Source organism: Phoenix dactylifera, chromosome 6, assembly GCF_009389715.1.
Source record: "Phoenix dactylifera cultivar Barhee BC4 chromosome 6, palm_55x_up_171113_PBpolish2nd_filt_p, whole genome shotgun sequence".
Taxonomy (NCBI): Eukaryota; Viridiplantae; Streptophyta; class Magnoliopsida; order Arecales; family Arecaceae; genus Phoenix; species Phoenix dactylifera.
Window position 1 is genome coordinate 11,438,203 of NC_052397.1, and position 21,388 is coordinate 11,459,590.

Here is a 21,388-nt window from a genome sequence, read left to right on the forward strand (position 1 = left end):
CTCCTCCCTTTCTTTTTCTTAAAAACAAAAAGTTAAAAAATAACCTTAAAGGCTTCTAAACAACAGCAACAACATGTTTTTTTTTTTGAGACAGGAGGTGATGCAGAAAGCACCAAGAAAAAGACATTGAGGGGAGAGGCTCACAACCTCTGAACTCTCAAAAGAACCGGAATCACACCACTAAGAAAGCATCCCACTTTGAACGAAAATATATTATCTCAGCTCCCCCATTTCTTATTGAAACTTCGTCCTTTTATAGGAAGGAGGCCACGATACAAGGGAATTCAAATTAGCTAACAACTAACCAGCTGATATCCAGCAACAAGAATTTAAAAATCAAATTCAAATACAACTCAACTAAAACATCAAAAGCGAAAAGAGTTGACTCGGTCCATGGCAGAGAATTCCAGAATCTTGAGGAGAGATTCTTGTAATTGCTTCTGATTTCCATCAATTCCCCCGTCAGCAAAAAAACTCGGCTCCGACAAGTTATACCACTGATATTTCTTATAAAGATCCGGATTGAGACGCCAAACTTCATCTTCTTTCACAAAAGGCCTTTTCACCTATTGGACACATAGGCATCATCCAGTATCTCTTCAATTTGCTCCTTTGTTGCACGTCGCGTGGGCAATTTGGAAATTGGTAGAGAAACTTCAACACCTTCATGGTGTCCTTTAAACAGCTTCAAATCTTTTTTTTTTCTTTTTTTTTTGGTACATCGGCAGCTCCCCCACACCGTGTGTTGGTACAATCCAAGAAGTCAAACAATAAAATAGAATGCAAGGAAGGCAATACAGAGTAGTAGGTCTTCCAAATAAAATCTCTGGAGTGATGAGCTGCGTAGGACGCCACCCAATCTGCAGCACTATTGGCCTCTCTGAAGACGTGGGTGACCCGAATACAATGCATTTGCCTCGCAGACGATGGATAGCATGCAACAACTGCATCCTCTGGCAGCAACCCCTGGCCCTATGGTATATACCCTCGATCACCATAATGGAATCTTCAAATCTTCAACATTCACAATTAGACTTATCTGCAACTCAAGAGGCAACTCAAGAACATAGGCATTTTCTCCCAAACACGCTGTAATTTTGAAAGGACTTGCACGACACGGATGAAGCTTCTGGTACGTGTTGGGAGGAAATCTTTCAGGCTAAAGACGTAAAAGAACAAGATCACCCTCCATGAACTACACTTTCCTCCTATGTAAATCAGCACGCTGCTTGTAAATATCATTGTTGACTGCTAGACGTCTTCGCACTTCTTCGTGAATGGTCTGGATGTGACGAGAAAAGTCTTTGCCACTTTCACTGGGGCGACAGTTGAGTGGAATTCCCATAGCCACTCCAAAAGGAGAAAGACTAGCGGTTCCATTGACAGAACTATTATAGGCGAATCTAGCATCGGGTAAGGTTACGTCTCAAGAAGAAAGATGATTGTGTACCAAACAATGCAACAAATTGCTAAGGCTCCTGTTGACAACCTCCGTTTGGCCGTCCGTCTGAGGGTGGAAGGCGCAAGAAAATTTCAGCCGAGTGCCCAGTTTCGCCTATAAGGTTTTCCCAGAAGTAGCTCATAAACTTTATGCCTCTATCGAAGACAATTATCTTAGGTAACTCGTGCATGCGAACTCCTTCACGAAGGAATAGAGTAGTAGCACGTGATGCATTCGAGGATTTAGAATACAGCACGAAGTGTGCCATTTTGGAAAACCGGTCAACCATAACAAAAATCGAGTCCTGACCACGAACCGTTTTGGGCAGCCCCAATATGAAATCCATGCTGAGATCCTCCCACGGGCCATTAGGAAGAGGCAGAGGCGTGTAGAGGCCTGCGTTAGTCTTGCTGCCCTTTTCCAACTGGCATGTGAGATAGAGTTTAATTTCCTTTGCAGCATCACGTTTAAGTGACGGCCAAAAGAAACGATCTTCTAACATTGCGACTGTTTTATCACGACCAAAATAAAATGGCCAGCCAATCCTCCCCCATGTATTTCCCTGATAAGATATTGCCGCAATAAAGTGACAGGCATGTACAGTCGTGTTCCTTTAAACAGATAACCATCCTGCGAACAGAAATTCGAATGATTTTGAAACTGTCGGTTAGATAACTCCAAAAATATAGACCGAAATAGGGATCTGTTGCATGAATGGACTTGACTACTTCAAAGCTAGTAACCGTTCCAGATAAAGTGATGAGGACGTGAGCTTTACGACTCAAAAGCATCTGCCACACGGTTTTCTACCCCAGATTTATGCTTCAATACAAAATTAAATTGCTGCAAGAAATCCACCCACCGGGCGTGCCTGGCGTTGAGTTTCTTTTGGGAATTTATATGCTTTAGAGAGTTATGATCTGTGAATAACCCAAAACTCAATGTCGTAAGTAGAATATCTTCTTCATGCATCATTCAGTTTTCAACTAAAAAATGCAATAGGGTGTTCCCTTTGGCTAAGGACTCCTTCAAAATTAGGCAAGCGTAAAATTATCAAATACTATAGATATGATTCCTTAATATTATCGCTGTAAATGAGGATTCCTATATCTACGTATGTTAATAGCTCAGGCAGCCTGTCATTAAAAAGATTCAAAGCAGTACAAACATGAGAACTTTTCTTTTTGAAGGATGCATCAGTTAGGGTTCCATAACTTAGCTTAGACCATGGACAGGCTGGCTTAAGCAATAAAAATCTTGATATTAGTTTTCTACAGTAGAAAATTTGAGGTATCTACTTTTTGATAGATCTAGATTGTTTTTTTTTAAGCACATGGCTCTTTTCTGATAATTCATCAAGATCATGCTTACACCCATGGCATCTCATCGCTGTTCTCCTCCTTCGGTGGATGTTATATCATTTAAAACTATTTTGATTATTTTTTAAATCTTTTCTAATGTGGCATTTAGCTCTTATTTAAGTTAGTAATTTGGCTAACATTTTATTAAGTTATAGATTAAAATGTTGAATAAAAATAGACCTCAAGAAAATAAGCATAAATTTTTCAAACTATTGGATGCAAGTATAATTTAAGTTTTTTACTCAGCATGCACTCAAGGACAATTTTGACTTTTTATATAAAATAAACGGATTCACTAATACCATTAATTCAAATAAATATAAGTATAAATTTTATAAATTAGTGAGTTTTTGTAATAAACGTAAATCTTCAGAAAGTTTTTATAATTTACTCTAAAATCTAAGGCATAAAGGCTGGTTTGCTCATGTTAATTTACTCTAAAATCCAAGGCGTAAAGGGTGGTGTGCTCATATGCCCCAGGCAAATTCGCAAATATGTGGTACACGAGGAAATAGCATCACCCCAGCATCATGTTAATCTGCAGACCTTTGCTCAATGATATAAAAATTAGGAGCATCATCCTATTGTTAGACAAAATAATCTGGCCAATATTTCAGCATGCACCATCTGTTGTCTCTATTATGATCTCATTCCACTTTTAATTATGCTAACTAATTCAGTGACCATTTAATATACGTAACAAATTAAAAGCAGAAGGCCACGCCACCCTCTCTGACATATCATCCACTGAACAAGTTCTTGTGAATCAAATTCCACATTACAATACATCTTTTCAGATATGGTAAAATTACTCTTTTCGAGAAAAAAACAGCTAAGCTCCAGCTGTTATTGATCAAATAGCACAAGATATGACTGAAGATAGGGAAGGGGGGGAGAGAGAGAGTAATGCAAGCAACGCCAATTTTTAGTTGGAGCAGAAAGGCACCCTTTATTATTTCAACTAATCATGATTTAGTCAGAAGGTAAACAGGACGACATCACAAAGCTTCTCCCTAAAACTTCTCTTTAGATATCGATTCAACATTGGGTTAAAATTTGGACCATCAATCACGAACTTAGCAAGAGTTTTGTCAGTCATTTGCTTCAAGCCATTCCACCGCTCGTAGCTGTCCTGATTATCTGAAATATAGCTGCGAATACAAAAGAGTCAAAGACACATTAACATTTATTTTGAAATCCATAATTGTGCCTACAGGCTTACAATCACAGTAGTTCTTTGAATGCGTAATTGCTTCGGAGACAAACATATAACTGGAATAAAAAGACGGGGATGATGTTTTTCTTTTTCCTTTTGGGGCGGGGGGGATTGCCTATCTTGGTACACGAGAGTTAAATAGATTTTAGTATACCATGGAAGCAAGGCCTTCGTTAAGATGCCTAATTAAAGCAATGAACATGGAAAAAATGGAATGACATTATACTAATTTATTCCCATAAATGAGCTGGAGTTCATAGAATTTTGCTTGTTGCCCGGTGCTCGTCACTCTTGGCCAGGGCCATCCTGGGTTGGCTTCTCCCGGCATCATGGCCAGGTTGTGCAGCCGGTTGTCTCAGGGTCTCAAGCAGTAGGCTGAGGTTCTAGGCCGACCAAGATTTTTTTAATATTTCTTTCATCCTCTTGTTATCTCCCACCTTATGTCAGGGACTGAGCATTTCATGCATTTTTATCAAACACTTGATGTGCATCTTCCCTCTGGAAGGGGCTAGCTAGAGGTATATGGAATTCTTTATTCTCTAGAAGCCTGTAAATTTGGCAAGAGAGCTAGATATTTTTCTAGACTTCTATGAAAAGAGTAAAAATATTTTAGAGATGGATCCTCAATGTCATAATCATTAAATTTATGATACTTGTACATATCATAACCATCCATTGACACATGGTAAACCATCAAGCAAGAAGTTGTCAGTGTTTTCTAGTGGAATACTGTTCTCCATTCTCCCAACCTCTATCTTGTGTACTCTTCTCTCCTCTCTCTCTCTCTCTAAGAGTTCTATCTTGATTCAACTATGTCTCTCTACTAAAATTGAGATTCTTGCAGCCCAATATGAAGCTCGATAAGGCATGGGAGTGTGCCTAGTTCTATATCGATCACATGATGATGATGATTTTGGCTCCATTCTTAAGGTCCGGCAACAGACCTCTTGAAGGGGAAGGAATGGTGAAGGCGGTGATGGTGGTGCGAAATGTCAACATCCCGCACCACCAGTGTTTTTGTAATGTCTTTTTAAGAGTTGTGACAGGCCGGACTATTTTTTGTAATGGATTGTGTGCTTGCCGTTAGGCCCTACCATCGCACCAGCAGCTTGATCCAATGAGGCCAAGCAGGTGTGGAAGGCCCAGGGTGTGTAACTGCAGCCTTGTTCGGCCATCTACTACTATCAAAACAAAACCAAGAAAGAAAAGAAAGAAAAAAATCAATAAACATTGACTGCCACCCTAACGAAATAGGTGCCCCGGTAGGAGAATTGTAAATACTAAGAAAAGGCCTTGCGGCTGAGAATGTGGAGACACTGACACATAAAAACACCATAACATACAATGCTGTATAAGGTTTAATCAATGTGCTCATAAGAGATAAATGTAAAAGACACAAAGCTTGAAAACAACACTTGGGCATAATAATGGACATGCACATGAAAGATATAACAATAAAATAATAATAATAATGGATATGCATTGCAACAACACATGAAGAGGCTGATGGGTAATGCTAATGTGAAGAAAGGCTGAATTTACAAATAGAACTAAACCATAAATGTTTCCAAATGCCATGTTGATCTTGTAAAACTGCACTCTCACATATCAACAGTTGTTCAGATGCCATATATATAACAGAATTAGGCACAAAATTTAAAAAAAGGTCAAGAATATAAGAAAGCAATGTACTCAAATCTTCAATGCATCTGTTTTCCTATGTTTACTTTCTTATTTACACCAGTTACTTGTCTTGATATGTGAATCTTAATATTAAATAAATGATCATAATAAAAAATGTAAAATAAGAAAATATCAACAAAATTTGAATGAAGGTATGTCAGAATTCTGATATGAAGTAGATCTGGTTAGGACAACATACATGATCCGATGACCACAAAGACAAAGAACCCGAGCACAATGGGCCCAACAGGATAGTCATTTCCTTTCTTAACTGCTGTCTCAGGAACAGAACCCCTCTTTGTTATATTTTTTCTGAAATTTTGCAATTTTTCTGTCTGCAAGGCGCCTTGAAGTGGTCTGTCCAAGGAGATCAATCCATCATAGTAAATAGAAAATCAAACTGCATTGATTTTAATAATATTGAGAAGATTAAAAACCAAGTCATGCAAATTACAAGGAAAAACTTAGAAAATACAACAGCATATATATGCTTCTAACCTTATACAATCCATAGGAGTGACCTAGTTAAAATTTCTAATGACTAACTCAAGAATCAGCAGTTATATCATGCTCTAAAAATCTTAACAGACATTATATTATGAGACCAAAAAAAATTAAACAGCAAGATGATAGACCTATATGTTCCTAATCTCACATAAAATTCCTGTGCCGTTACTGTATAAAACAAGAACCACTGTCAGCTCCCAACATTTCAAAAGATTTGTGCCAGAAAGTTAAAACCTCATGTTCAGGGTTGGGATTTATCACTTGTGATGAAACAATTACTTTGCATACACCAAGCTTAAAATTTAATATTTCTTTACATATGTTATACTTTCTCATCCCTATTTGATTTGCCTAATTTATGTGCAGCACTTTTTTCCTCAGATCTATTTTTGGTTTAAATAATGCATTCACACCCTCTTTGATCACTCTCCTTGTAATTCTCTCATTTAATTTCTTCCATTCATTAGTCATCTGACCATGTATGGGTACAAAAACCAATTTTCTAGAATCCCCATCCAATTTTCTCGCAAGCAATCATCATTACTGTGCATAAGAGCTAAGAATCAGCCAAACATTGATTAGGCTGCTCTAAACTATTGTTACTCTCTCTTCCACTTCCCCCAAAACCCCGAGTTAGTATACTCTCCTATCAGTCAACGGTAATTGAAAAATAATTTGGTAACTCTTAAAGCTCACTCAAAAAATGAATTAATGAAAAATATTTGCTAATATATAAGGAGAACAAGCTTTGGCCCAATGGTAATTGAAAATTGATTTAGCAATTCTTAAATCTCGCTCAAGAAAAAATAACAAAAAACATTTGCTAGCATATAAGGAGACTTAGTTGGGGCCCATACTCTATATGGTGTGGTCCCAACTCATAGCAGAACCATGCATTAAGTAATAGGCACACAAACTGGGACCTAAATTACAATCAGTCAAGACATGAATTGCATGAAATAAAACCCAACCTGATCAAACCTGAATGGACCTGCCAAAACTGAGATTTTTTTAAAGAAAAAAAAATCAAGGCTCTTTAAGCTAGAAACACAATTCTCCCCTATAGGCTATGCAAATAATGACCTGAAATAAATTCCAGATGGATCTAGATCAAGCTGAGCATTGAGCTATCATGATGCACTTGCAGCTCATACATGATCCATCTTCCCTCTCCTAGCTAATTCCCTTAAGGTAAATGCTCAGAGACAATTGGGTTGACATAGAGAAACACACATGCCATGTATCTCATGCTTTCATTAGCATCAGAAGCTGCCCGTTTCTCGATAAAACAAACACTGTCAATCCCCAATTCATACCAAAAGTCCATCAGCTTTAACTGAGACAAGAGTATGGATTTTATTAAATTAGACTTGTCCAGATGAGACCTGGTAGGACCTATTTTGAGATACAGGACTAGCCCCTCAGCCTCAACAGAGACGAATCTCACAACAGATTCCACCCAATCCAACCTGCCAAATGATATCCATTAGATTGAGGTCTAAAGTGACTCTTAAGGCAGTTTAAGCTTGATCCTGTTGTTAGAACCAAGGGAACTACGCTTGTCAAGCATAGACAATCGACTTGACATAAATTACTATAGCTTCCACACCATCTAGGCCAGAAAATCAGTGATGGATCCGATAATAGTATATCCTTATCTGTATTCATACATACTTATTCAGTAGATTTAAATACATATATGGCTATCAAATGGACACGAAAATTTGTATTAATATATGTTCTTAGATAGGGATACAAACTGGATAAATGATTTCCATATTTATTCTAAATGGATAAAGATATTAATCAGATATTACACCAGATATAAATCAGATCTATTATTAAAATTTGATATGGATTATTTTTTTAGGAAAAGACAGAGAATAATACTAAACTATATAATTTAGGCATAAAGATTGCATTCTTTTTTATCACAAGTATCCTATAAGGAGAATACATATAATTATCTTCCTGGTCATCAAGAATGTATGATCGTCCATGAAAATATTATGCAAGCTACTATGGATAATTTGAACAAAAGAAAATTTTCTTTTTAATTAATGTGAAGTATTTCAATATCTGAATCCGAAAAAAAAATACTTGATCGTATAGATACCCAAATCCGAACACAAAAAAGATGTCACCATCCAAATCTAAGAAAACCCTACTATTTGCATAAATCAAAAAGTACTTAAGATCCATATGCATATCCAAAAACTTTCGATTTCTATATCCAAATCCAATTGCATCGTGGTTTTTCTACGCAAATCTGATCTAATCTGGATTCAAATACAGATGCGGTCAGAGTTTTTTCCAAGCCGATTTCAGCCCTAACACCATCTAATTGCCCCTGGTGCATTCCATGCAGCCAGTATTTTGGATGCAGCAAACAATTGTCAACCTTTACCTGTGAGAGACTCAAAGCTTGATACATTCCAAAAAGTAAAAGCATTCAATGTTGTCATCAAAAACATAATTTTATTTGATACAGCAAGCATTAGCAGAAGATGCAGATCTAGAACCATGTCAACATTAACGTTTGTCCGGCTCAGATGCTGTTTTTGATATAGCAAGGGTCAAACCATGTCAATATTATTGTCTGTCCAGCACTTAACATCATGTTAATGCACATGTCGTGCCAAATTATCGGCATTCCCAAACATTAGGAATAACCTTTAATATCACACATGCAAGGCACATAGACACGTCAATAGTCCAGGTCTTGAATGAGCTATTTTGTTTTTTAATTACCTTTGAATAGGACCATCACTATGACCCAGCTCAAACAGTATCAAACCAGGAAAGAACACACCTAAGACCCTCAACATCGACGACCTTAACCACAATATCAATATCTAAAAGCCAATATATGAGATTATTTGTGCTTTAGAAGAAGAACATGACTGCAAATTCCATTGGCATAACGAGTTTAAATGTACCAAAATCCGACCTGATGTGTACCCAAATTCCACCAGCCTTCACAGCTATTGCATCCCCTTCAACTTTCCCAACCATCTTCAATTTGGAAAATCAGAGCATCTCTCTTCCTTTTGAAAACCTTTATTTTTTTTCATTTCCTTTTTTTCTCCTGATTAATATGCATCGTTTTCCATGGGCTAATTTTAATCAAAGTGTAAGAAGCCATAATTTCTATGTTCTATATAGAAAGAAAAAGCAATCAAAACCAACTTTAATATCCTCATCTACCGAAATTCATCCCAAAACATCATGATCTCCAAATCAATCCACTACATCACTCATCAAAACTCTCCTTCTCCAATCATAATCACCGATAATCTCCTGCATCATCTCAACATAAAAGAGAGTCAACGACCTCCACGCATCAAAAGATGGGATCCAACACAAAAACAAGAACAAAACATCAAAATCTCTACCAATCGAATCGTTTCAAACGAATTCAAGGAAAAAAACGGCAGATCCAAGAAAAAATCAGCGGAAAGCGACATGATCCCGCGAATCGGGACCGACAGATCAAATTCGAAAAACCGAGAGCAAAGATTCATCAAAATTCATGCAGAACATTAGGAAACTCATGGGGAAAAACTAGGGTTTGCTCGGAAGAGGGGGAGATCTGTTACCATCCTGGCGTCGAAGCGGTGGGAAGCGGTGGGGAGGGAGAGGAGGAAAAGCCGGGGAAGCTACGCGTCGCCGTGCAAATATGGGCTTCGATCGAGCGGTGCCTCCGGGTTATATACGGTGCGCAAATCCACCAAACCGGAGCAGCTGCTGTCACGCCATGTTTCACTAGATAATTGGTTTAATATTCGCGGTCGACGTATAGGAAACCAATCTTGTTTTGACACGTGGATCTAGGCACTTTGGGAATTGGAGTTGGGCTCCGAAATATTTATGGGGGAAGGGGTCAAACGCCTACGCGCTCCGTTCCGCCGGTCTGATACGCGTGGGTTTGGATTGGATGGGCTCAGGATCGTTTGGGTTTGGGTTTGGGTTTGGGTTTGGTTGCAGTACGATTGAAAGGAAACAGGATAAGCTAGTGCTATGTTCTCTTGTTTTAGTTTTTCTTTCCCTACTTCTTCCTCAGGCTTTGACATATCTAGGATTCTATATTTCCTAGCAGTCAACGTTGAAACACCTTCCAAGCTTACCCCGAATGCAAAATAGGAGGTGATAACAAGACAACGAGGTTATATTTGGAGTTTCTTGATTAAAAAAAGTAATGATCTTACTATTTTTGATAAAAAGATTTAAAAATTTAAAAGTTGATTTTCTTTTTGTATCTTTTTTCTATCTCTATTTCTATGCCAGAAGGAGAGAAAACTCAACCCCGCTTCAAAATTCAGTAAAATTAAAAAAAATAAAGAAAAATTAAAGAAAAATATCTTTTTTTTAAAAAAGTTAACTAGATATGTTAAAATTATCTAAGTATATTAAATATATTTATATATGTTAACATTATCTAAATATATTAGAAATATCTAAATTATTTTAACAAATACAATAATTGTAAGGCATCCATTTATAGTTACCATGTAGAAATTACTTAGAAAAAAATATTTTTCCCATGCATAAAATTATTTTAGGAATTACTGAAATTATAGAGAATATTTGAAGCTAGGTATGTTAAAATTATCTAAGTATATTAAACATATCTTGAAGTTATCTAAACATATTAGAAATATGTTTAGAAATATCTAAAAGTATTTTTGGAAAACACAATAATAGAAAGGAATCTATTTAGAGTCCCTATGTATAGGAAGCCAATAAGAATATCACCATATACTAGAATCTTCTTAATTATTTTAAAAAAAACATAAGAAAATTTATTGGCAGTCATCCATTTAGAAATTTTTTTACAGAATAAGTATTATTTCAGAAAGCCTGCTTTCTTAATTATTTTAGAAAATGTTTTTGTAGAAATTTTTTAATTATTTTAGGAAACATAGATTCTCTTATTAATTACTTTAGAAAATGCAGAACTTCTTCTTATTTAATTTTTGTCGAGCCCTATTTAGAAAATGCATAAATTATTTTTGGGACATAGAAATTTTAAGAAATATTTGAATCCATTTGGCTAGAGTCCCTATGCATTGAAAGCTATTAGAAAAAAGTTATGAGAAAAAATTATTTAAAGCCGTATATTTAGAAATTTCTTAAAGAAAAAATTATTTTAGGAAGCATACTTCTTAGTTATTTTTGAAAATATTTTCTTCAATCTAGAAATTTCTTAATTCTTTTAGAAAATATGGAAAATCTTATTAATTATTTTAGAAAATATAGAAAATCCTTTTAATTATTTTTTTACTGAGCCCTATTGGCATGTGAAAAAATCCTTTTAAAAATATATTCTAGTCGGACAAAAATTTCTTAATCATTTTAGGACTTTACTTATAAAATATATTCTATTTATTATTAATTTTTCATTCTATATTTTGAAATATATTTATATTTTCAATAGCTCCCCATGCATCGCACATGGGCATCATTCTTATTGATTATTAAAATGGGCAGATTTTGTGGGACATATATGGAAGCCTAGTTTTATAATATTTGATTACGCCCAAAAAATAACGCGGCTATCGCAGTATATATTGGGGTGTCGATTCCACAGGGAGAAGGTAGGAACACTAAAAGGAACTACAAAACTAAAAAGAAATATCAAAGCAGTAAAATGTGATGTGAATGTTTAAAAGTAAATTGACAATTAGATTGTAGTAGTGAAAAGATGTGACCAGAATTAATGGCAGCAAAGCATCGGGAATTCCTCACTTGAATCAGGTAATTCCATTCATATTTGATCCATTGGATAACTCAATTAGAGATCATAGCACCAGATTCTCTAATTGGAGGATATAGCATTACAATCAAAATATTTAGTGGTAATTCTAGAAAATTATTCTCCTCTTTTAAAACCAAGGATTGTTATCCTTTTAGACTTAGATTCAAAGACAAAAATATACCCAATGGCAATATTTCAGCAAAAAATCACACTAACTGGATAAACAATCAAATCTAGATATAATCAAGCACCTCAACAATTCTATAGAAAAAGACATGGCTGAATCTATGAAAAGAATAGGTTCAAGATTATTCCAACACAAGAAAGATCTATTGATGAGAAATGATAAACAAAAATTGTATCAACATGAGAATCTATTACATAGATCAAATATAAATGAAACTACCATCATCCAAGCGAGTTCATCCCTAGCTTCACCAAAGAATTAGCTCTCCATGAATTTTTGGCTCCTCTTGATGATTTCTTTGTAATGCAGCTTTTTTTTTCTTAGAACGGCGTGCTCCCCAAGTATATATATGATTTTGGGGCCAAAAACCCTAGGAAACACAACTTAGACACGTTTGCATGTGTTTTTCCGACTTTACCCTCGAGCACCAACGTCAGCATGAGGTTCGGGAGACTCTCCAGATCGCATCTGATCTTCAAATTTTATGTTCTTATAGTCATTTGAAAGCTCTGGAAGTCTAGTTTCCAACAAAATTTGAATCATCTCAATTGGACTTCTATAGCTCCCGAAATTATCAAAATACTACACAAAGGTCTGATCTGTCAGGGCCCAGGCTGGTGGTTTAGGGAAACCTAACTTTGCAACTTCATAACTTTCTCTCTGGAGCTCCAATTGACCTGATTCTTGATGCATATGAAACCTCAACATGTCTACTTCATCTCCACCAAGTTTCATTTCATTCGGACTGCAATGGGATATTCAATCTTCTTAACTCCATTCCTACAATAAAATCACCAAAATCAATTAAGACTTGGACACTTTGTGAAGTAAAGTTCAGATTAGAAAAATATCATAAAAATATCCAAATCATGCTTAAGTCTTAACAATTTAGCCTAAAGTGGTAGTGTTAAAAGGTACATTTTCATACACCTATCACACCTCCCAACCAGCTTATTGCTAGTCCCTAGCAATTTAAGCGAAGAAAAAGAACGGACTATATCCAACCCAGTGTAGACAGCTTTTGCATGAGCTAAGCAATAATATTCAAGTATAACAAACAAAGTACTCGCAAGAGATCAACAATACTATCAAAATCAGTCCATTAAGAGCAACTCCCAGAATTCGTGTGTGTGTGTGCTCTAAGCCGTAACCATCTTACCACCAACCCTGACACATACAACGTCGAGAACATTTCAAACAAAAGCTTCAACTCCATATCTCACAGGTATAATATTCAATAGTAGACTGGTGTAAGGGGTCTCTCTATGGAGTTGAGAAAGGGTGTTCACACAAATATATGAGAAGGCAAGTGTTCATGAACAAGCAACAAACAAGCATTGATCTTATGATAGGATCACCAACCATTGGGAACTCAACCATTCTTACCACAAACCCACTTAGGATCAAAAAGGTCAATAATAAAAGGTTGTAATGAGGCTAAAGTTAAGTAAAATAAAAATAATAAAAGGATGGATAAGAGAATTCAAAAGAACTTTCCAGTACATGCTAGAGGTCTTTACAAGATATAACATCAAGCATAACTTCCTCAAACCGCTTGTACCTTTTTTTTTTCTTTTCTCTTTTTTTTTTTCCTTTTTTTTCACGCTAGTCATACCATTTGGTTGTATTAGGCTAAACATGTGGGTTATACAACCATGGTACTTGGTTATTTCATCAACAACTTCATACTAGCATTTTGAACCTGTGACAAGCAGTTTAGGAACCAATAGAATCATTTTCAGAATGGAGATTAGAGCCTGAGATATTTTCAAGGCCTGTGGTAATAGAAAGCTGAAGCTGCTGGTGGAGTTGATTTGTTTCTTTGTTTCTTTCTTTTCTTTTTCTTCTTCCTTTTTTTTTTTAACACAACCTTTGGTTGCAATTATGGAGTCCATTGCAGCAAACCTGCCAGCACCAATGAGAAACCACCATAGTACATCCCCTTCCTTGTCTTCATTATTTGCAGACCAATTATTTATCATCCCTAGCATGTACTTGAAAGTAAAAGGTAGGAAAGATATAATAATTTAGGCTCAACTCCAATGTGGAGGGGGGTAAGGACATATGGGTTTACAAAGGAAAGGGTTCTTTTTTTTTTCGGCTCAAAATGGCTTCTAATGGATAAAACATGGGTTAGCTTGAAAGGCTCAAACGTTCATCCTAAAATTGACCTTCATCATCTCCTAAGTATAATCAACCAACATACCACAAACTGTGCAATAAAAATTTCCAATAGAGCAACCAATTCAAAAAAATCAATGAACGCATGCCACAAGTCTCTGAACATGATGAACTCTCTCTCTCTCTCTAATACTCACCAATGCGTAAATACTTAAGTTTGAGAGTTCTCTAATTGTATGCATTGAACATCCATCAAACCACAAGGCTTAGATGCGTGCATAAAAAAAGAATTCAAAGGGTGTCTTAATAGTGTGACTAAGATAGAAAAATTGACTCCAGCAAAAATACTCTGTAATCATTTGTTTTTTTTTAAAAGCAAATTCATGCAAAAACATATACACATGGGCTGCCCTCCCCCAACTAAAACATGACATTGTCCTCAATGTATGGAAATAAAAGCATAGAAAACAAAATAGGATAGAGGTCACCTGATTAGCGGAGCACAAATCCATGGTAAAAACAGAAAGCTGGCAAACCTGAAAATTAAACTAAGGAAACCAAACGAAATAAAACAAAACAAGCAAAAACAAAAACTGAAACAAAGACAAAATAAAGAAAAACAAAAAGAAACAAGGAAAAAGAGAAACGTACCTGCATGGGCATAGCATCACTGTTCGTAGATGGGGTCCATGAGAAGAATATCTTCCTCTGCTGGAGCCTCTTTCTCAAGGACCGGCTTGAGTCTCTGGCCATTTACCTTAAACATCCGACCATCTCTAGGATCTTCTATCTCTACCGCTCCATTCTCAAATATATGCTTTACCACAAAAGGACCAGTCCACCTAGATCGTAATTTACCAGGGTGTTTATGAAGCCTAGAATCATATAAGTATACTCGTTGATTAGGTGCAAACGTTTTTCTAAGAATATTTCTATCATGAAATGCCTTCATCTTAGCCTTGTAAATTTTAGAATTTTCATAAGCTTCATTTCGCAACTCTTCTAACTCGGTCATCTGGAACTTCCTAAGCTCACCGGCTTCAGGTAAATCAAAGTTAAAGTTCTTAATAGCCCAATAGGCTCTATGTTCTAGCTCTACCGGTAGGTGGCAAGGTTTACCAAAAACAAGCCTATAAGGTGACATGCCTAGGGGGGTCTTGAAAGCTGTACGGTATGCCCAAAGTGCATCAGTTAATCGCAATGACCAATCCTTCCGGTCGGGGTTAACCGTTTTCTCTAAAATACGCTTAATCTCTCTATTAGCAAGCTCTACCTGCCCACTTGTTTGAGGATGGTAAGCTGTAGAAATCTTATGCACCACCCCATACTTCCTCATCAATGCTTCAAAGGAATGGTTACAAAAATGTGTACCCCGGTCACTAATGATAACACGTGGTGTACCAAAACGAGACAACACATTTTCCTTTAGAAATTTAATTACTGTCTTATTGTCATTGTTCCTACAAGTTGCAGCCTCTACCCATTTGGACACATAATCTACTGCAACAATAATATATAGATAACCAAAAGAAGGAGGAAACGGTCCCATAAAATCTATACCCCAGCAATCAAAAATTTCTATCACTAAAATTGGATTCAAAGGCATCATATTACGACGGGACAAAGCTCCTAATTTTTGACATTTCTCACAAGAACGACAATAAACATTTGTGTCTCGAAACAATGATGGCCAATAAAATCCACACTGCAAAATTTTTGCAGCGGTTTTCTTCATAGAGAAATGGCCTCCACAAGCTTGGGAATGACAGAATTCTAAGACACTTGCTATCTCATCATCTGGGACACATCTCCTCATAATTTGGTCAGGACAGTACTTAAAAAGATATGGATCATCCCAATAAAAAGAACGTACCTCTGTTAAGAACTTCTGCTTATCCTGTGCATTCCAGTCTGATGGCATCTCACTTGTTACCAAATAATTGACAATATGTGCAAACCACGGCATGGAGGTGATAGAAAATAATTGTTCATCTGGAAAATCATCACGGATCGGTGGTGTATCTGTAGTATCCTCAAATATTAACCTTGAGAGGTGATCAGCCACCCCATTCTCTAAACCCTTCTTGTCCTTGATGGTTAGATTAAATTCCTGCAAAAGCAAGATCCACCTAATTAATCGCGCCTTAGCATCCTTCTTTGCGAGAAGGTACTTAAGGGCTGCATGATCTGTAAAAATTGTAATAGGCGAGCCAATCAAATAAGCACGGAATTTATCTAATGCAAATACTATAGCTAGTAGTTCTTTTTCAGTAGTAGAATAATTCATTTGAGCACTATTTAAAGTCCTACTAGCATAATAAATGACAAAGGGCTTTTCCTCTCTCCGTTGACCTAAGACAGCCCCACTGCGTAGTCACTTGCATCACACATAATCTCAAAAGGTAAACTCCAATCTGGTGGCTGCATAATGGGAGCTGAAGTGAGCTTCCCAATAAGCGTTTGGAATGCCGCTTGGCACTCTTGTGTCCACTCAAATGGGGTATCCTTAACTAGAAGGTTACACAATGGTCTAGATATGGCAGAAAAATTCTGGATAAACCTCCTATAGAAACCAGCATGACCAAGGAATGATCTAACATCTTTCACAGTCTTAGGTGTGGGCAACTTAGAGATCAACTCAATTTTGGATTGATCAACTTCTATTCCCCTAGAGGAAACAATATGGCCCAAAACAATACCCGAAGGCACCATAAAATGGCATTTCTCCCAATTCAATACAAGGCCTTTTTCTTTGCAACGAGCTAGAACCCTTTTTAAATTAAACAAACATACATCAAAGGAGTCACCAAAAACAGTCAAGTTATCCATAAACACCTCCATGCAATTCTCAACCATATCACTAAAAATACTCATCATGCACCTTTGAAAGGTAGCTGGAGCATTACACAAACCAAATGGCATACGACGAAATGCATAAGTTCCAAAGGGACATGTAAAAGTGGTCTTATCTTGGTCCTCTAAAGCAATTTCAATTTGGTAATAACCAGAATAACCATCTAAAAAACAATAAAAGGGATGACCAGCTACACGCTCTAAGATTTGGTCGATGAATGGAAGGGGAAAATGATCTTTGTGAGTGGCAGCATTTAACTTCCTATAATCAATGCACATGCGCCACCCGGTTGCTGCTTTGGTAGGGACTAATTCTCCTACATCATTCTTCACTACTGTGACACCTGACTTTTTAGGAACTACCTGCGTAGGACTAACCCACTTGCTATCGGCAATCGGATAAATAATACCCGCATCTAACAGTTTTAAGACTTCATTTTTCACAACTTCTTTCATGGTAGGGTTTAGCCTGCGTTGGGGGTCTCTACGAGGGTTAGCTCCCTCCTCCAAGTGAATCCTATGAGAACAAATTAAAGGGCTGATGCCTTTAATGTCGGCCATGGTCCAACCAAGTGCAGATTTATGCTCATTCAAAGTTGTAAGTAATTTTTTACCTTGTGATGCACTTAAGTCAGAAGAAATTATTACAGGAAAGGTATCACCTGGACCAAGAAATGCATGTTTTAAACCCTTAGGCAGTGGCTTTAACTCGACTTTTGGGGCTTCAATGGTAGATGGCTTCGGTTGTTCTCGCATCAAGGGCAGCTCCTCAAATCTTGGTTGCCATGTCCTCGTCCCATAATCCTGAGATGAATCAAAAACAGCACAAATATTAGTAACATCATTAGAGTCAAATGTGCTATCAAACCCAGAATTAATAAGAAAATATTCAAGAGGATCGGGGTCATGTTTTGTGATGGCTTCCTCTTGCATAAGTGTGTTTATCAGGTATGTTTGGTGACACTCATCGTCCTCCTGTGGCTGTTTGCTTATGTGGAAGATATTGACCTCAAGGGTCATATGCCCAAAGGACAACTTCATCAATCCATTCCTGCAATTAATAAGAGCATTAGCGGTGGCAAGAAAAGGTCTACCTAAAATAATGGGGATTTTTGATTCAGAAATAACAACAGAGTGTGTGTCTAGAATCAAGAAATCAACAGGATAGTAAAATTTATCAACTTGAATTAACACATCCTCAACTATCCCCCTTGGTATCTTTACTGACCGATCAGCTAACTGTAAGACCACAGAGGTGGGTTTGATCTCTCCTAATCCCAATTGCAAGTAAACAGAATAAGGCATGAGATTGACACTAGCTCCCAAATCAAGTAAGGCCTGTGCAAACTCATGATTCCCAATAATACAAGAAATTGTGGGGCATCATGGGTCCTTATATTTTGGTGGGATTCTCTGTTCAATCAAAGCACTTACTTGTTCCGTTAGAAAAGCTGTTTTCTTAACATGGTGTTTTCTTTTTACAGTGCACAAATCTTTAAGGACCTTTGCATAAGTTGGAACCTGTTTTATCACATGTAACAAAGGAAGATTAATTTTCACTTGCCTTAGGTTCTCTAGGATCTCGCTACTATGGTCCATAACTCTTGAGGTAGACTTGAGAGCTTGAGGAAAGGGCACTCTAACTGGACTCTTCACTATCTCTTCCTCTCTTGGAACATCAACTACATCACTACTCAACTTCTCTTGTGTGTCCTTAGGCTTGGGAACCCTTTCTATAACCTTACCACTTCGAGTAGTTATGGAATTAACCTCCTTAAAATCTTGCCTATCAGGGTTAGAAGTTTGTGCCATATGCTGACCTTGGGGATTGGGTTGAGCTTGCGATGGAAATTTTCCTCGCTCATTTACGGTTAAAGCACTAATCAACTTAGACACTTGACTCCTAATCTCTTTATTTTCCTCAACCACCTGAGTAATCATTGATTCAAACTTCTGGTTTGTCTTATTCTGAGCCTCAATAAAAGCATGTAGTGTGTCCTCTAAAGGATTCCTAGAAGATGGGGCATGGTATGGAGGTGTAGAATAAGCTCTAGGCAGCTGTGGTTGTGCAGGATGTTGCGGGTCAGATTTCCAACTAAAGTGAGGATGGTTCCTCCAACCAGGATTATAGGTATCTGAAAAGGGTGTAAAAGGCTTCTTGTACATACCTAGGGCATTACAATGTTCCTCATACACACCCCTCATTTCAGCAAATGTGGGACAATCCTGAGCTAGGTGATCCACTCCACCACATACAAAACAGGGTCCATGGGACTCAACACGAGAAACAGTATGTGTAACCTTTGTATCCTTTGTTTTTAAGGCCTCTAACTCCCTAGTCAGAATTTCTATCCGGGCCTTGAGATTATCCTCCTCTCTAAGATGGTAAATTCCTCCACTAGAAGGAGTAGCTGTAGGTCGTGACCTACTAGTACTATCAGTCGCACTAGGTCCTGTCCAAGTATGAGCTTTCTCAGCTAGATCATTCAGGTACTCTATGGCCTCATCCGGATCTTTCTGCAAGAACTCACCATTACACATCATCTCTACAAATTGGCGCTCTCTAGGTGTAAGTCCCTCATAAAAGTAACTAACTAAACGCCAACTCTCATAGCCGTGATGAGGACACAAGTTCAACAAATCTTTAAACCTCTCCCACACCTGATACAAAGTCTCACTATCCTTTTGTGCAAAGGTTGAAATCTGTCTCTTCAAACCACTGGTCTTATGGTGGGGGAAGTATTTGTTAAAGAAAACCTGTGTCATCTCATCCCAAGATCCTATTGACCGCGGTCTCAGTGAATACAACCAACTTTTCGCTCTATCTTTCAGAGAAAATGGAAAAAACTTAAGTCTAACTGCATCTATTGTACCGGGTTGACTATGAAAAGTCGCCACTACCTCCTCAAACTCTCTAATGTGCACGTAAGGATTTTCATTCTCTAAGCCATGAAAGGTAGGAAGTAACTGTATCATTCCTGGTTTAAAAATCCTGTTGTGGGACATTGGGTGGAAACATAATGCATGATGGTGTGGCTGTGCGTGTAGGATGGAGATAGTCCTGGAGAGTCCTAATGGGCTGATCTTCGTGATTGCTCATGGTGTTAGAATTAGATGGCGTATCGGGCAAATTCACAGGAAAAGTGTCAGGTTCTAATTCCGGTCTTCTTGCAAATCTACCTAACTCGTCTCTATGCCTACGCATGCAACACAAAATATATGTATATTATTTTTATTTTATTTTTTTTTTTTTTTTGCACAATCAAATCAAAACTATGAATGAAATAAACTGAAGACAAAAAGCAAGAGAAAAAAAAAAAGAAGAAGGAACGAGGTTACCGCTTTGACGAATTAATTCAGCAAACCTATTCCTTGAAGCACTTCTTGTACCGTTCTCCCCGGCAACGGCGCCAAAATTTGATTACGCCCAAAAAATAACACGGCTATCGCAGTATATATTGGGGTGTCGATTCCACAGGGAGAAGGTAGGAACACTAAAAGGAACTACAAAACTAAAAAGAAATATCAAAGCAGTAAAATGTGATGTGAATGTTTAAAAGTAAATTGACAATTAGATTGTAGTAGTGAAAAGATGTGACCAGAATTAATGGCAGCAAAGCATCGGGAATTCCTCACTTGAATCAGGTAATTCCATTCATATTTGATCCATTGGATAACTCAATTAGAGATCATAGCACCAGATTCTCTAATTGGAGGATATAGCATTACAATCAAAATATTTAGTGGTAATTCTAGAAAATCATTCTCCTCTTTTAAAACCAAGGATTGTTATCCTTTTAGACTCAGATTCAAAGACAAAAATATACCCAATGGCAATATTTCAGCAAAAAATCACACTAACTGGATAAACAATCAAATCTAGATATAATCAAGCACCTCAACAATTCTATAGAAAAAGACATGGCTGAATCTATGAAAAGAATAGGTTCAAGATTATTCCAACACAAGAAAGATCTATTGATGAGAAATGATAAACAAAAATTGTATCAACATGAGAATCTATTACATAGATCAAATATAAATGAAACTACCATCATCCAAGCGAGTTCATCCCTAGCTTCACCAAAGAATTAGCTCTCCATGAATTTTTGGCTCCTCTTGATGATTTCTTTGTAATGCAGCTTTTTTTTTCTTAGAACGGCGTGCTCCCCAAGTATATATATGATTTTGGGGCCAAAAACCCTAGGAAACACAACTTAGACACGTTTGCATGTGTTTTTTCCGACTTTACCCTCGAGCA

At 37.0% G+C, this 21,388-nt stretch overlaps 1 protein-coding gene, 1 non-coding gene and 1 pseudogene across 2 annotated transcripts; 1 reads left to right on the forward strand and 2 right to left on the reverse strand.

The window, feature by feature from the left end:
* Positions 1–3,506: 3,506 nt before the first annotated feature.
* On the reverse strand, positions 3,507–9,955 carry LOC103714921 (stress-associated endoplasmic reticulum protein 2-like). The gene is given in 4 exon segments (XM_008802390.4): positions 3,507–3,953; positions 5,901–6,012; positions 6,014–6,058; positions 9,808–9,955. Coding segments are annotated over 4 exon segments (207 nt in total). The 5' UTR covers positions 9,811–9,955; the 3' UTR covers positions 3,507–3,906.
* A 4,473-nt stretch (positions 9,956–14,428) lies between these two features.
* Positions 14,429–20,099, reverse strand: LOC120111063 (annotated as a pseudogene).
* Positions 19,739–19,846, forward strand: LOC120111238. Its single transcript, XR_005512316.1, has one exon. It is a non-coding gene; the product is annotated as a small nucleolar RNA R71 (small nucleolar RNA).
* Positions 20,100–21,388: the final 1,289 nt, after the last annotated feature.